The 16,489-nt window shown below is 40.4% G+C and overlaps 1 protein-coding gene across 1 annotated transcript; it reads right to left on the bottom strand.

The window, feature by feature from the left end:
• Window positions 1–1,787: 1,787 nt before the first annotated feature.
• Window positions 1,788–2,300, bottom strand: LOC138431140 (large ribosomal subunit protein uL23). Its single transcript, XM_069573364.1, has one exon. It carries the CDS (start codon window positions 2,295–2,297, stop codon window positions 1,821–1,823), a length of 477 nt encoding a protein of 158 aa, XP_069429465.1. The 5' UTR covers window positions 2,298–2,300; the 3' UTR covers window positions 1,788–1,820.
• Window positions 2,301–16,489: the final 14,189 nt, after the last annotated feature.

Here is a 16,489-nt window from a genome sequence, read left to right as displayed (position 1 = left end):
ACAAGCATATTAAGTAGAGCCTCGTCCTCATTTTAAAGTACACATCATTCACATTTCTCTTCAGCTAATAGTCTATTTTATTTGGGCAACTGTCTGCATTACTTATCTAGTGCTGCATAACTCATTACAGCAAAAGGTAGCAGCTCACAACAGCAAACACAGATTGTCTCACTGTTTCTGTGAGTCAGGAATCTCACAGAGATTCTGGGTGTGGCTTCACAGGGTATTTTTTCTGCAAGGCCTCTCAAAAGGCCACAGTCGATGTTTGTCAGCAGGGGATGCAGTCTCATCTAAAGCAAAGGTGGTCCCCAACCTTTTTGGCACAGGGACCGATTTTGTAGAAGACCATTTTTCCATGGACCAGAGGTGGGAAGAGTGGTTTCAGGATGATTCAAGTGCATTCCATTCATTGTGCATTTTATTTCTAATCTGATGCTGCTGCTGATCTGACCAGAGATACCAATCCATGGACTGGAGGTTGGGGACCCCTGCTCTAATGGATCAACTGGGGGAAGTTGGCTTTAAGTTAATTCACGGCATTTTTGACCAAATCAGTTTCTCTCTGGTTACAGCAAAGACCTCCTTTTGTTCCTTGCCTTTCCTTAAGGTGTCACTGACAGCAGGTATCTAGCTTCTTTAAGAGGAAGGTAGAAAGAAAAGGAGAGCAAGACAGAAACCACAGCTCCTTCACCACCTCATCTCAGATGTGATATCTCATATCCTTTTCTACATTCTGTGTACTGGAAGATGGGCACCAGATCCAACCCACATTCAAGGTAAGAGAATTACACAAAGGCATGAAACCAGGAGAGCTGGAGATGACCAAGTGACTCAACACACACACATGTGAAACCAGGAGGCAGGATTCATTGAAGAGGCAGTTTAGAGGTTACCAACATTACATACATCATCTATGTAAATAGGCAACTGATTGGATGTTATTATGAGACCTCTTCTCTAATCCGAGTAACTCATGTATTACTTGATTATATCTTGGAAACACTGAGAAGAATTTGGTATTACAGTTGGAAACTAGTTTAAGAAAAATATTTTCTTAAATTCTAAGTGTAGTTAAATTTCAATTAAGTAATTCTTTGGAAAGCTACTAATCAGATTCACCTTAGACCCTCTTCCAATTCCTAAACTACATAACATAACAGATTGGATTCTTTATTATGTTAATTTGTGAATTCATTTAGAAATGTTATTACTATCAATAATGTCTTATATTTTATATTTTCAAGTTTGATTGAGATTGATTTGAGATGTCTGCACTGCTGCGGTACTTAGTTGCTTGTGGTGGCTGACTCTCTGTCACTCTAGGGATTATAGCCCACTAGGCTCCTCTGTCCATGGGATTGTCCAGACAAGAATACTGGAGTGGGTTGCCATTTCTTTCTCCAAGGGATCTTCTGGATCTAGGAATCAAGCCCACAGCTCTTAGTCTCCTGCACTGACAGACAGTTTCTTTACCACTGCTGCTGCTGCTAGGTCGCTTCAGTCATGTCCGACTCTGTGCGACTCCACTAGCACCACCTATATTAAATAACTTTGCTCAGTTTTATAAGTTCTAAGTTTCTCCATTGATTTTGTTTGTTTTCAAAGATCCCATTATCTGTAAATAAATGAGACTTGTTGCTCCCCTTTGATTCTTATGCACCCAATTTATTTTTCTTATTCTCTTGCATTAACTAAGATTTTTCAGTATTATGTCAAACATTTGTAGCAATTGGGAAAATCACTTTTCTTGTCTCCATTTTTTTTTTTTTTTTTTTTATAGTGAAAACTTTTATATTTGAAATTAGCCAGCTGGACTCAGTTTAGATGATCCCAATTTTGTTGGCAACATCCAAAGCATCGTAGTCAGGAGCCAGTCGAACATATGCCTTCTTCTCTCCATCAGGCCTGATCAGAGTATTGACCTTGGCCACGTCAATGTCATAGAGCTTCTTCACAGCCTGTTTGATTTGGTGTTTGTTGGCCTTGACATCCACAATGAACACCAGTGTGTTGTTGTCTTCTATTTTCTTCATGGCTGACTCGGTGGTGAGGGGGAATTTGATGATAGCATAGTGGTCAAGTTTGTTTCTCCTAGGGGCGCTCTTCCGAGGATATTTGGGCTGCCTCCTGAGCCGCAGCGTTTTGGGCCGCCGGAAGGTGGGTGACGTCCGGATCTTCTTTTTCTTGTGGCTGTGGACACCTTTCAACACTGCTTTCTTGGCCTTCAAAGCTTTTGCTTTGGCTTCAGCTTTAGGAGGGGCAGGGGCTTCCTTCTTTGCCTTCGGCGCCATCTTCATGAAAAAAGCTCTTGTCTCCATTTTTAAAGGTTATATAACCACAGCTTTTTCAATGGTTATGACTATTGCTGGAGGTTAGGTACTTTAATAGAACATCTAGTATTGAAATATTATTTTCTTTGAGAAAAAAATATATTCAATGATTATGTATGTGTTAAATGTTATTAAAGGCAATTGAATTTGGAAGCTTTTTGTTATGTAAGATAGAAATTACCTGTTCCTTGAGTTAAGTAAATGCATATTTAAAACAAGTTGGTATTGGAGCTGTTAGGGGCAAATAGGTATTTGATTATATTTTAATTTCTTCCCTGATAAATATCATATCCAAGTTTATCTAATTCTATAACAATTTTATATTATATATAGCTCCAGAAGTTCATTAATTTAATCTGTTTTCAAATTTTTAGCCATTCTGTTCTTCATGATAAACTCATAATACTTTGATCTCTATATTATATGAGGTTATCTGCGGGTCTTTTAAAACTATCTTTTTGTTATTGATCTCTAATTTTATGATTTTGCGTTTATAAAATTTGAGTCTTCATTTATAAATATTCATGTACATGCAAAAAGAATGTGTATCCTATGTTTCAGAGTATAAAATTCTGTTTACATCTACCAATTTAGTTTATTAATCCTAAGGTTTTTTCCCTCAAATAGTCTAAATCCTTCATTTTTGTCTTCGTGATCAGTTTTTCTTCTCAGACATCTGTTAACAGCACTAATTACAGCTGTTGATCTACCTACTTTACACTCATAACATCGTTTTTCATAATACAAGTATTCATGCAAGTATTCATTCATAATACAAGTATTTTTCCATCATTTACATTTTAATCTTTATTTTCCTAATATAAATAACATTTATATCTTTTACTTATATTATTTAACAGCTTAAACTGCATGTTATCTGTTACTGAAATTGATCAGTTTTCCATATTTTTAACTATTTATTTTCAATTTTTCTGTTTCTTTTCACCTTAAATTTATCCTGTAGACAAAGTATTGTGGCATCTTATTTCCACTGAGTGTCTCACTGATTTGATGTGCATGTTTAATTTCTTTACATTTACTTTAATTACTGTCGTGATTTACTTCTATTTCATTTTTTCATGTAATTATCCTTTATTCTTATTTAATTTTTTCCTCTCTTTCTGCCTTTCATTGACTAGATCAATTTTTTCCATCTGGTCTGAACATTAAAATTCAACCTCTATTTTTTGGTTGCTAATGTATTGAACTTTATACTTTATTTTCTTAGAACCCACTAATACCTAACTCTTCCCCTTGAACAAAAGGACCTCGGTTTTCCATCAAAATCTCCTGATCTCTCCTTGTTCCTTACTTCTCACCATATATTAGTATGATCTACAACTTTTACTTAGATTATTATAAAGCTCTACCATACAATGTAATAACCCACAAACCACAGATGACGATTCAAATATAAATTCCTTAAAATTAAATACAATTTAAAGCTCAGGGTTTTTTTTTTGCCACATCAGCCACACTTTACATAATAATAGCCATATATGGCTAAAGACTATCAGATTGGACAGCAAAAATAGAACATGTCCATCGAAAATAGAGATCTACTGGATAGCTCTGTTATAGATATATGCAAATAATTATACACACTTATTGCCATTGTTTATTTCTTCTGAAACCATGTGTTTTCTCTGCATAGGACCTTCTGTAGAATGTTTTCTATAGAGTTAATGCTTTATATATGACTTGTATGTGTATCTCAGAATGCTTTTAATCAAGCTCATGTTTAAATAATAATGTACGTGTATATGCAAGTTTAAGTGAGATTATTTTCCTTCAGTATTTTAAAAATATTACTTTAACATTCTACAGTTGCCATTGAGATTTTTGATGTTAATTAACTTATAGAAAGCTGTTTTTTCTAGACACTTTTAGAATTTTGTCTTTGATGTTTTAAGTGAACACCTCGTGTCAAGATTTGGGGTTTTCCTTATCGATGTTGGCTCTTGCTCTATGGGCCCTTTTGATCTGATTCTTCTATCTTTAATTTTTAGCCATTATTTCAACAACAAAAATGCTGGGCTCCATTCAGTTTATCTAACAGATCAAAGTTGACCTTTCTATCTTCTTTCTATATTTTAGTTATTCTTGGATATTTTCCATCTCTCTATTCCTTTATAGCAACTTCTAGGAAAATTCTGTAGCTAGGTCCTTGATCTCACTGACTCATTCTTTGGCTACATCAATTCTTATTTGATTCTTCTTCACTGATTTCCCTGATCCATATTTGTAGTATTTTGCCCTTCTCGCTGAAGATAGCCATTGATTTTAAATTCTTGCTTTATCTGGGCCATTAATTCAGCTTGCTCTGATAAGGGTCTTCAGTACCTATTTTTCTTTTCAGAGGTAATACACCTCAAAAAAAGCATTAGTACACCTCCTCAATTACCTTTATTTAAAAAAAAAAAACTTTTTTCTTTCCTCTTCCTATGAACTTAAATTCTGCTAGGACTACTGATTACCTTATCTGGGAGCACTTAATCGGAGCAGAGAGGAAAACTGAGACCTAGCACGTATTCCTCTCCTGGTACCTTTGGGAGGTTATGGAAATGACTAAGAGAGAAGAGCCTCTATTATTGCACATTTGGAAGCCTCTGTATCTTCTCCCTGGTGGCTCAGTGGTAGAGAATCCACCTGCCAAAGTAGAAGACTCTTGTTCAATCCCTGGGTCAGGAAGATCTCCTGGAGAAGGAAACGGCAACTGCTCCAGTATTCTTGCCTAGAGAATCCCGTGGACAGAGGAGCCTGATGGGCTACTGTCCATGGGGTCGCAAGAGCTGGACACCACTTAGTGACTAAAACAACAGCATATGTACCCCAAGCCTCAATCCTGCATTTCACTGAACTCCCATTTCTTTTGCCCAGACACTGCTATGCCTAGAGTCCGATTCCCTCTGTTGTAATGATCTTGTCCATTAAACAAGGAAAGGGTACCAGCCCCCCGACTTGAGATGGTAACGATCAGGGTTCCCACCCCACCCTTTCATTTTTATCTGGCTCATCCACTGGAGCTGGCACGGGGTTGCAGTGTCCCCTCGCTACCGCGCAATGGAGAAAACAATGATTCAGCCAGGGCGATGCTGGCTGGAGAGATGACAGTTAGAAAGCTCCTTCTCACAGCAGCCCTTAGTTCACAGCATCTGGTTCTCTTCAGGTCAGGACAGCTGCTCACCTCCCAGAGAATAACCCTAACACCCTTGGTGATCACTAGAGCTCACTGCGGTTGCTATCACCCTCTGTGTTGCTGTGTAGCATTTCCAGGTTGAGCTTAAGCAAGGCAGTCTCCTGTGCTAGTTTACTATCCTGTCCACAGGTCTGTTTCTTGGTCAAAGTTTATACTCTGACCTGATTCAGACATGGCCATAGGACCAAATAAACAAAGAACAAGTGATTCCTTTGTGTGAAAACTTTCCAGGGACACTTGGCAGAAAAATTCTATATCCCATTTCTACTGAAAACTGAACCAGGGAAAAACCTCACTTGGGGGAAAGAAAAGAAAAGCTTAAAATGGCTTACCCATTCCTAGCTTCCATTGCTTCATATTTTGAAAGCAAAATTATTTATAATTTTTCTCAAAATATAAATATAGAATATTGTTACAGTTCCTTCAAAATAATCTTATACTCTTACAATCAAAATGGTAGAAATAAATTATTGTTGATGAAAGACATAACTAACAATCACTAAATTATCAGCAACATTTTATACTTTTATTAATCAGTTTCAACTGTTTTTTGGGCTTTCCTAGTGGTTCAGACAGTAAAGAATCTGCCTGCAATGCAGGAGACCCGGGTTCAATCTCTGAGTCAGGAAGATCCCCTGGAGAAGGGAATGGCAACCCACTTCAGTGTTCTTGCCTGGAAAATCCCATGGACAGATGAGCCTGGCAGGCCACAGTCCAGGAGGTCACAGAGAGTCAGACATTACTGAGTGACTAACACTTTTGTTTTTTCACTTTTCAACTGTTTTTTTTTATGTGCCAGGCATAAGTTTACTATCTTCTCTGTTTTTTTGGTAGTCACCTTGAAAAGCATCCTTAAAGGAAGTTGAAAAGAAGTGGTGACTGGTCCCCAGGGAGTAAATGTTGGAACTGAGGTTGAAATCCAGGTGGAATTCTGTTTTTAACTACCAAACTTGCATTTATGTTGTTTAAATGACATTAAGGCTACACATCAGAAGATAAGGGTAATTACTCAGGAAATATTTACATCTGTCAAAAAGCTGTCTTGGATGTACACCTGGAAACCATGCACTTCAGTTTGATGTTTTATTCATTTTCTTTCCTTAAAGTTTTTTTTTATTTACATATTATTTCAGAAACATATTGCTGCCTCTCTGGGGGTAAACATGTGGTAGTTTCAGGATGAAGTCATGTAAATGGAGCACCTGGGCTCTGCAGTTTCCCCCATGCAGGCATTATTTAGAGTCTTCCCTTAAGCAATAAGGGACTTTTCTACAACTTAGGGTTTGGAACAGGGGCTAGGAAAAACCTATAGGGAGTAACTTTTAAATGAATTATTTAAGTAAAATTTAAGTGAATTTAGATTGCATTTTTTTCTTAAACCAGTTTCCAGATATCATATTAGATTCTTCTCTGTATTATCAAGTATAAGTGAAAGTTGCTCAGTCGTGTCTGACTTTTTGTGACCCCATAGACTATACAGTCCATGGAATTCTCTAGGCTAGAATACTGGAGGGGGTAGCCTTTCCTTTCTCCAGGGGATCTTCCCAACTTAGGGATCGGACCCAGGTCTCCTGCATTGCAGGCAGACTGTTTACCAGCTGAGCCATAAGGGAAGCTCAAGAGTACTGGAGTGGGTAGCCTATCCCTTCTCCAGCCGATCTTCCCAACCCAGGAATCGAACCAGGGTCACCTGCATTGCAGATGAATTCTTTACCAACTGAGCTATCAGGTAAGGAAAGCAAACTGTATGTCTCATAACAACACTGAATGATCCAAATCAGAAAAATTCACAGTTACATGCTTCGTATGGTCAGATACTTAGGTCAGAGATTTTTTTCCCCACTTCAATAAATTATACCTTAAAAAGAGGGGGTCACCTTAAAGAATCAGTCACCTTAGAGGATGCCATTACAGTTACTTTATTATGAGCAAAAAATATAGTTTATGGCAGAAAAGTTCTACTGTAATGACTTCTATCACTGCTAGTTTGGGATGCTTACAGAAGCCATCTCAGAACCTGTAAAATATTCTGAACATGCATAATCAACATTCTTACAGATATATGACCAGTTACAAGTGAACATTGAAAATATACATTTAAAAGATGAATGAAAAGAATAACTCAATGTTATATGAACAGGCACCTACAGTGTGGGATAAAATTTCTAATGGCAACATCATATATAATTCAAAAGTTGTTTAGTCGCTAAGTCCTATCCAACTCTTTGCACCCGGTGGACTATAGGCCACCAGACTCCTCTCTCCATGGGATTTCCCAGGAAAGAAAACTGGAGAGAATTGCTCTTTCCTTCTCCAAGAGATCTTCCCAACCCAGGGGTCAAACCCATGTCTCCTACATTGCAGGTGGATTCTGTACCACTGAACCACCTGAGAAGCCCAATTCAAAAGTAGTGCTTCTCAAAAATATATGGAATATGACAGGAAAATGAGATCCAAGTGAGCCTAACAAGTTGCTCTGGTGATGATGAAGACCCACCTGTTTGAAGATACATGTGACAAATTGAGCAAAATTGTTTTACAAAAAAATTAGAAGTGGAAAGAATTTTGCTCAGTTGCTGTGTAATAACGGTAGTTTAAATGTGTAGACAGTACCAAATTTAAGAAATGTCATTGTGTTGTTCAGTGGCCCAGTTGTATCCAACTGTTTGTGACCCCATGGACAGAAGCTCTCCAGGCCTCTCTGTCCCTCACCATTTCCTGAAGTTTGCCCAAGTTCATGTCCACAATGCAGAAGACTTAAATACTTTTAGTTATTTAGTTGATTATTTTACCTATATCCCCAAATATTCATATGTTCAAGAATGGGAAAAGATTTAAGAATCTTCTTACTAACAGTGCTTTCTATTCAAGGACAACTAATTGTTGGGCATCTGTACTAGGTCTCCAAATCTCTGCCATATGCCAATTTATGGAGCTCAGCCCAGCAACACGAACCACCACACCATCTAGAAGCAACCATGACTCTGAAAGATCATGAAGAAAGTGTAAACACAGCCAGGTGTAGGACATTTCTACAGGTTTCAAGTACACTCTTCTGCTCGATTCACTCTCCTGAACAAATGATATAAATAATGGAGCTATAAATAGAAGTTATTGAATTTAAATAAATTAAGGGAGAATAAATATTCAAGCAATGACCACCCAAAATATGTTGTTGATTCTCAATGAGTAAATAATTTCCTCAGGAGCAAAAAAAAAAAAAGACCAGTAGACAAGGAGACTCTTCCCACTTACTCAGAATAAGAAAATATAGATTAGAGGGCTTAGTAGGAAATCTCTCTTCTACCTCAAAGTCAGCAATGAACTGAGCGAAGCTGAAACTCAAATTGTCGTGACCTACAACATTGCTCAAGTCCCCTGTATTGTGCACATGAACTTGGGCAAATTTGGGGAAATGGTGAGGGGCAGAGAGGTCTGGAGTGCTTCAGTCCATAGGGTCACAGTCAGACACGATTGGGTGACGAACAACAGCATTTCTCAATAACAAGAGTGATGATCGAGTTATACAAAGAAGCCTCATGTCAAAGGCATCAAAAAAATGGCCTGCTACTTCCCCGGTGGCTCAGTGGTAAAGAATCTGCCTGCCAAGCAGGAGACACGGGTTTGATCCCTGATCCAGAAGATCCAACATGCCATGGGACAAACCCCTGCACCATCACTACTTAGCCTGTGCTCTAGAACTCGGGAGCTGCAACAACTACGGAGCCCACGTGCTGCGGTTACTGAGCCCCAGCATCCCAGAGCCCATGTTCCGCAAGAGAAGCCGCAGCAACGAGAAGCCCGAGGACAGCAACTGGAGACAGCTTCCACTTGTGACAATTAGAGGAAGCCCGTGTGCAGCAACGAAGACCCGACACAGCCAAAGACACATGCTGGGGAGGGTGTGCAGGAAAGGGAGCCTTCTCACACTGCTGGCGGGAATGCACACTAGTGCAGCCACTATGGAGATCAGTGTGGAGATTTCTTAACAGACTGGAACTAGAACTGCCTTATGACCCAGCAATCCCACTGCTGGGCATACACACCGAGGAAACCAGAATGGAAAGAGGCACATGTAACCCCATGTTCACCGCAGCACTGTTTATAATAGCCAGGACATGGAAACAACCTAGATGTCCATCAGCAGACGAATGGATAAGAAAGCTGTGATACATATACACAATAGAGTATTACTCAGCCATTAAAAAGAATACATTTGAATCAGTTCTAATGAGGTGGATGAAACTGGAGCCTATTATATAGAATGAAGCAAGCCAGAAAGAAAAACACCAGTACAGAATACGAACGCATATATATGGAATTTAGAAAGATAGTAATGATAATCCTGTATGTGAGACAGCAAAAGAAACACAGATGTATAGAACAGACTTTTGGACTCTGTGGGAGAGGGAGAGGGTGGGATGATTTGGGAGAATGGCATTGAAACATGTATAATATCATATAAGAAATCACCAGTCTAGGTTCAATGCAGGATACAGGATGCTTGGGGCTGGTGCACTGAGACAACCCAGAGAGATGGTACGGAGAGGGAGGTGGGAGGGGGGTTCAGGACTGGGAACACGTGTACACCCGTGGCGGATTCATGTTGAAGTATGGCAAAACCAATACAATATTGTAAAGTAAAATAAATAAATTAATTAAATAAGTAAATAAAAATTTTTAAAAAGGAAAACTGCCTGATAATACATAATGGTCAATGAAGAAAGCCAAAAATCAGCCTTATGAAATTAGGTCTGCTAACACAACTTCATCCAACCCCACTTAACCTTTCCAAAATTTTCTTTGCAAAAAACCTTATCTTAACAGACCAGGGATTCTTAACCTTAGCACTATTGACATTTGGGACCCAATGCCCTGTCCCATGCACTGTAGGATATTTTAACTGCATCACTTGCCCCTACTTGCTACATACCACTAGCATCTCCTCCCTAGTTGTAACAACCCAGAACAGCTCCAGATACTGCCAGACATTCCCCTGCAAGGACATCTTCCCCAGCTGAGGACAACTGACCTAGGCATTGTATGCTCAGGATTAGAATATCAGTAATGGCTGCTACTATGTGTTCTGGATAATTAACTGTAAATAAGCAAAGTATATAGGAGATGAGGGAGGAAAAGCTTGGCATTAACAACATCAGGGGCAAAATGAAGGTGAGAGAGGCAACTATAGATTCCTTTCACGTGTCCTTTCTCCACTACGGTCTTACAAATCCTGCAGCAGAAGGAGAACCAGAGTCAGCTTTAGTTCTAAGCTGCAAACTAGTTCACCCCCAACTTTGTGTACACCTGGACCCTGGCAAGTTTCCTGCATTTGGCCTCTTGATGTTTCTGGATGGCTGCATCCTAAATGTGACCCAAGAGTGCTGGAGCCCACTGTCAAAGCAGGGTTGGGCTGCCCTTCCATCCATCTGTTCTACTAACCACGAACTCGTGTTCCCTCCCTCAAAGGTGTTCTGTCAAACATCCCTAAATAGCAAATATCACAGCTACATCCACCCTCTCTTCGGATACATGCCAAGGTGATTAAAGCCGCCTTCTATGACTTTGTGCTTCTCAAACACTTCACACTTAGCCCCAGTCGTATGAACATTACCCCACTTAGGAAGGGAAGCTGAGATGGGTCCTGGGGTTAGGGCTCAGAGACTTTCTCTCTGGGCATTATAAAGACAGTCAATGTCATATTACCAGCTCCGCTTGCCTTTTCTTTTCCAGGTTCACAAAACGGAAAGCTATTTAATTAACTCACTGTGTTTGAGGTCTCCTTTCCCTCTGGCGTAGTTCCTCATGCTTTTGGTCTCTGCTCCCTGGTTGGGTGAGGTTGATCCAGTGGCTTGTGTAGGCTTCATGTTAGAAGGGGCTTGTGCCTGCGTTCTGGTAAGGGGAGATAAATTTTTCCCCTCTGATGGGCAGGGCCGTGTGAGGTGGGTTTTTTGGAGGGTGGCCACGAGAATCCTGTTTGCTGATGACTGGGTTTGTATTCTTGTCTTGCTTGTTGTTTGGGTGAGGCATCCTGCGCTGGGTGCTGCAGGCAGTTGGGTGGTACCAGGATATAGCTGGAGACCTTGGTGGGAGTTCTTGCTGATTAATATTCCCTGAAGTCTGAAGCTCTCTGATGGTCTAGCGTCCTGGTCTCAGCACTCCCACCCCAGAGGCTCAGGCCGGACTCGAGTTTTGCGTGGATCCAAGTATTTCCTTTCGGGTGGTCAGAGACTCCTGCCAGCTCTCAGCTGGGGCTCTGGAAGACCCTCTGCCTCTGAAGATGTACTCCTGCTGTGTCCGTAGACAGGGACGTACTCCACGTCCACCTACTCCGTAGTCAGGGACGTACTCCACGTCCACCTACTCCTCGGCCATCTTGTTTCCCCCTACAGAAGGCTGTTTAATTAAAATCAAGTGGTCTGAGTTAACCTCCCACTTCTCTCTCCATCTGTGGAGTATCTGTTTCCAGACATGCTCAGGCCGTTCCAATTTTTCTGGGCTGACATTGGTCTGGTTCACCCTGCCGCGGTATCAAACGCACAGAAGCAGATGCATTTACAAAGATGGTTATCTCTTTGCTGGGAGAGGCCTGACCTCTCCCAAAGATGGTTATCTCTTTGCTGGGAGAGGCCTGACCTCTCCCCAGAGCTCCATTTTCAGAAGATTTCTGTTCTACACCTTTCGTCTCTTTCACTAGTAAAAACATACCTAAGAAAGTACCAGGTCCTTTATGTACGCTCCCAAATTTTTCCTGAAAAATCACTGATGTTAAGTTTGCAAATTACAGACTTGCAAGCCAGCTAGGGTGAAGGCTTATTTTAGCTCTGCCAACAGGTGTGACTTCTTTTCCCTCTTGCCTCTCTTCCCTTTTTAAGCAGAGAGCGTGTCTGATTGCAAGCTCCTTGAAGCAAGCTCCTTGTCTCTCTTTCTCTGCAATGTCCAGTTCACTGCCGTGAATGCAAAAGGAATGCAGTATGGATTTCTTGGGTTGAACTGAATTTTGTTTCTAAAGGGAAGCTGGCTGTGTCCCAGAGATGCCTTCCTGCAACTGACTCAGATGCGGACTACTCAGTCGCTGATTACCATTGTGCTGAGGGCTGCTGAGTAGGTTGGTAGCTTTCTGGAGTGGACACCTGTCTCTTAAAGGCAGGGCTGAGTCACCATATAATTTCACAGACTGAGCAGGGCCCTGAGATATCCACTCAGAGCCATGACCACCCTGAGCAGGATTCTTTCTGGGAATTTAGTAGTGAAGAAGGTAAGTTGCAAGTTTTTCTTCCTAGTGTTCCAATGCCCCTTGGTCTTCCGGGGTTCTCCAGCCCCTTCTGTGAGTCCTTGAAGGTTTATTAGGCTTCCTGCTGGAAAATGTTGCATCATTTTTCAGATGGTTAGAAAGTGACAGGAACAGCAAGAGCTGCCTTTCCCAGTGAACTTAATCTGCAACGACTACAGAGATTGGCTGGAAATCCAGCACCTGCTACACTAGGCAGACACAGCTGCTCTGCATCCAGTCTCACCCTAAATAATTACATCCCTGAAATTCTGCTGTACTTAAAAGCATTTAAAGATTTCTTGTGTTTATGTCTTCTCTTGTTAACTTGGCCTCTGAGCATCCCTCCACTTCTGTTTTGATGTATCAACCTCATCGCTTGTATGAACATTACGTATGCTTTCAGCCATTAAACCCATTATTACAAACCCACCCAAAAATCCTACACGATAGGAATTGTGCCTATTTCAAGCAGATACAACACATACAGGCTTTCAAATGATTTTTAAAATATGCAAGCCAGATAGAAAAGTAATTCAGGGGCTAGAATTTTATAATCAAGTGAATATGAATACGCTAAACCTCCAAGTACCAACACCCTGCAAGACACTGCCATTACTTTTTTTTAAAATAGATAAGCCAAACTCTTTGCCTGAAGATCTCTAATGCTGATTCTGTACAGCTCCCATAATGTTGCTTTGAGTCAACTCTCCTGTCATTTCCCAAACTGGCCAGCAAGAGATGTGTCCATTCATCAGATGCCAAAAGAGGCAAGTGTTATGGGAATTAACGCCACAGGTCTTACACACTGCTGTGGGAGCATAAACTATACAAAGCCCTTGGGGAAAAAAAATTACCATTACCTAATAACTGGTGATGCACACATTCTGTGACTCCAAACTTCTACTTCTGGGTATATTTCTTTGAGGAAGTTCCCCGTGTGCACCAGGACACATATCCAAAATGTTCACAGGAGTTTTATTTTTAACAGCAAAACCCAGAAAAAAACACAAACAGCCATTGACAGGGAAAAGATAATCGTGTTTTCAAAGAAATCTCTGTCCAGTTCTGTACATGTTCCAACAGATTTGACCGCTGCCTGACCCAAAGGCCTGCTTGAGCCTTCTATGACTCATCCTACATCTTGCAGAGAACTGGACCAGGTTTTACACCCACTCAAAAGCCATCAGGCCACGATAATGCTCCGAACCAAGAGATGCTGCTGCATTCCCTGCTGTATTCAATCAAAAAATGCCTTTCAGAATCCTATGTTGTTTGGAATGAGCTCTCAGAAAGACTAACTAAATTGATGCCAGAATAATGCTGCTCTAAAAATTAAATTCAGACTCAACATACATTATTCTTCATCCTGGATTATTCTTCAACATCTGTTATATTTATTTAATTGAGTATTACATAGCAGCATAAATAAGTGCACTATAGAACCTATACTGATAGAACTTATCTTACAAATATAATACTATGTTGCTTAAGGACACACACACATATATATATACAGATATGAATATACATATATTTTTGTACTCCCTGAGTATTCCCAGTCCCTTTGCTGGATCCCCCAGGTTGGGAAGTCTGATGTGGGGCTAAAGATTTTATTTTATTGGGCTCCAAAATCACTGCAGATGGTGACTGCAGCCATGAAATGAAAAGACGCCTGTTCCTTGGAAGAAAAGCTACAACAAACCTAGACTGCATATTAAAAAGCAGAGACATCACTTTGTCAGCAAAGGTCCATATAGTCAAAGCTATGGTTTTTCCAGTAGTCATGTATGGATGGGAGAGTTGGACCACAAAGAAGGCTGAGCACAAAAGAATTGATGCTTTCAAACTGTGGTGCTGGAGACGACTCTTGAGAGTCCCTTGGACACTAAGGACAGCAAACCAGTCCATCCTAAAGGAAATCAACCCTGAATATTCAGTGGAAGGACTGATGCTGAAGCTTCAATACTTTGGCCACCTGATGTAAAGAACTGACTCATTGGAAAAGATCCTGATGCTGGGAAAGACTGAAGGCAGGAGGAGAAGTGGATGACAAAGAATGAGACAGTTGGATGGCATCACCAACTCAATGGACATGATTTTGAGCAAATTCCAGGGGATGGTGAAGGACAGGGAAGCCTGGCATGTTGCAGTCCATGGAGTCACAGAATCGGACACAACTTAGCAACAACATCTGTGTATGTGTATACAAAATATATATTTGTATGAGCATTTTTGTGTGTCTGTGTACATGGATATACAAAAGAATGATTGACACAAAATAAAGAGTGAGCAATAGTTAGCCCGCAGCTTTTCCAGTCATCTCAGCCCAGAGACCAGACATGTGAGTGAACGGGCTATCTAGACTATTCCCGTTTCAGATTTCTCTGTATAAAACCAGGATGCTAATTACTGTAGCATTACTGTTAAGATAAAATAGCATGTGTACAGTTCCTAGCAGAATGCTTTGAACGCAGTTGGCTACTTGAGAAGCGATAGGCAAATAGCAGCAGCATGAGAGGCCAAAGACTGAGGTGGCTACAGGGCATTTCATACACAAGGACTTGGTTTTCAAACTGTGGTCAGTCTGATTACCTGGATCAAAAACACCGGTGAGGCCTTTAACAATACATGTGTGGACCTCATTGCAAACCTACAGAATTATCACCTCTATAGTTGGAGCCAAGCACCCTGCATTTTAACAAATTTCCCAGGTGATTCCTCGGTAGTAAAAGATTAAGAACCACAAGTTTAGAGAGTCAAATTCAGTTGTGGGGGATCTCCCTGGCGATCCAGTGGTTAAGAGTCCACGTTTCCAACACAGAGGGCATGGGTTTAATCCCCAGTTGGGGAACTAAGATCCTCGATGCCCTGAAGTGCAGCCAAAATTTTTAAACAAAAAAATAAATTCAGTGGTTGATGAGGTATCCTGAGGGAGGATATAAAAAGATCAGGAACGAGGGCAATGCAAGCTGCCTCTATAATGATGACCAGGAGTACATAAAATACAAGAGTATCTGAGATTTTAATTAGTAATAATTAATTATACATACCACTTATTAATCAAGGTGGTAGATATAATATGCACATTATATTATTTCCAATGAAATTTCTGAGTGGTGTTACTACTCCTGTTCTTACAGAGAGGGGCAATGAGGCTCACAACTGTTGACTGTCCAAGGACCGATATCTTTTAAGTAAAAGTGGCAGGATCCCAAACCAGGGCTGACCTACTCTTTCTATAAAGGTATAAGCCATCAGATCATATTGTTGCTGTTAGGAATGAAACAAGGTTACATCTACAGTTATGTATGTCCTAAGGGCCCAAAGCACTATTAATACATTCTAGACAAGAGGTGTCAGCAGGGAATATTTCCTTGCTAGAACTGTCCTTTAGAAGTATAATCACTGAATAAAGCCACACTTGATTTTCTGTAGGCTACAACTACAGGGGACTAAAACTAATAAGATGTTTACATGAAAACTGAAACTCATGTTTAATAACTCCCTGTGTGTGCTCCCCACAGATCAAGATCACCCCCAAGAAAAAGAAACGCAAAAAGGGAAAATGGATGTCTGAGGAGGCCTTACAGATAGCTGCAAGAAGAAAAGAAGCTAAAGACAAAGGAGGAAAGGAAAGATACACCCATCTGAATGCAGAGTTCCAAAGAATAGCAAGGAGAGATAAGA

Source organism: Ovis canadensis, chromosome 26 (assembly GCF_042477335.2).
Source record: "Ovis canadensis isolate MfBH-ARS-UI-01 breed Bighorn chromosome 26, ARS-UI_OviCan_v2, whole genome shotgun sequence".
In the NCBI taxonomy this organism is placed as follows: domain Eukaryota; kingdom Metazoa; phylum Chordata; class Mammalia; order Artiodactyla; family Bovidae; genus Ovis; species Ovis canadensis.
Note: the sequence above shows the minus strand (reverse complement) of the source record. Positions and strands in the feature narration are given on the sequence as shown.

Coding starts and splice junctions, on each gene's coding strand:
- LOC138431140 (XM_069573364.1), bottom strand. CDS start 2,297: ATGAAGATGGCGCCGAAGGCAAAGAAGGAAGCCCCTGCCCCTCCTAAA.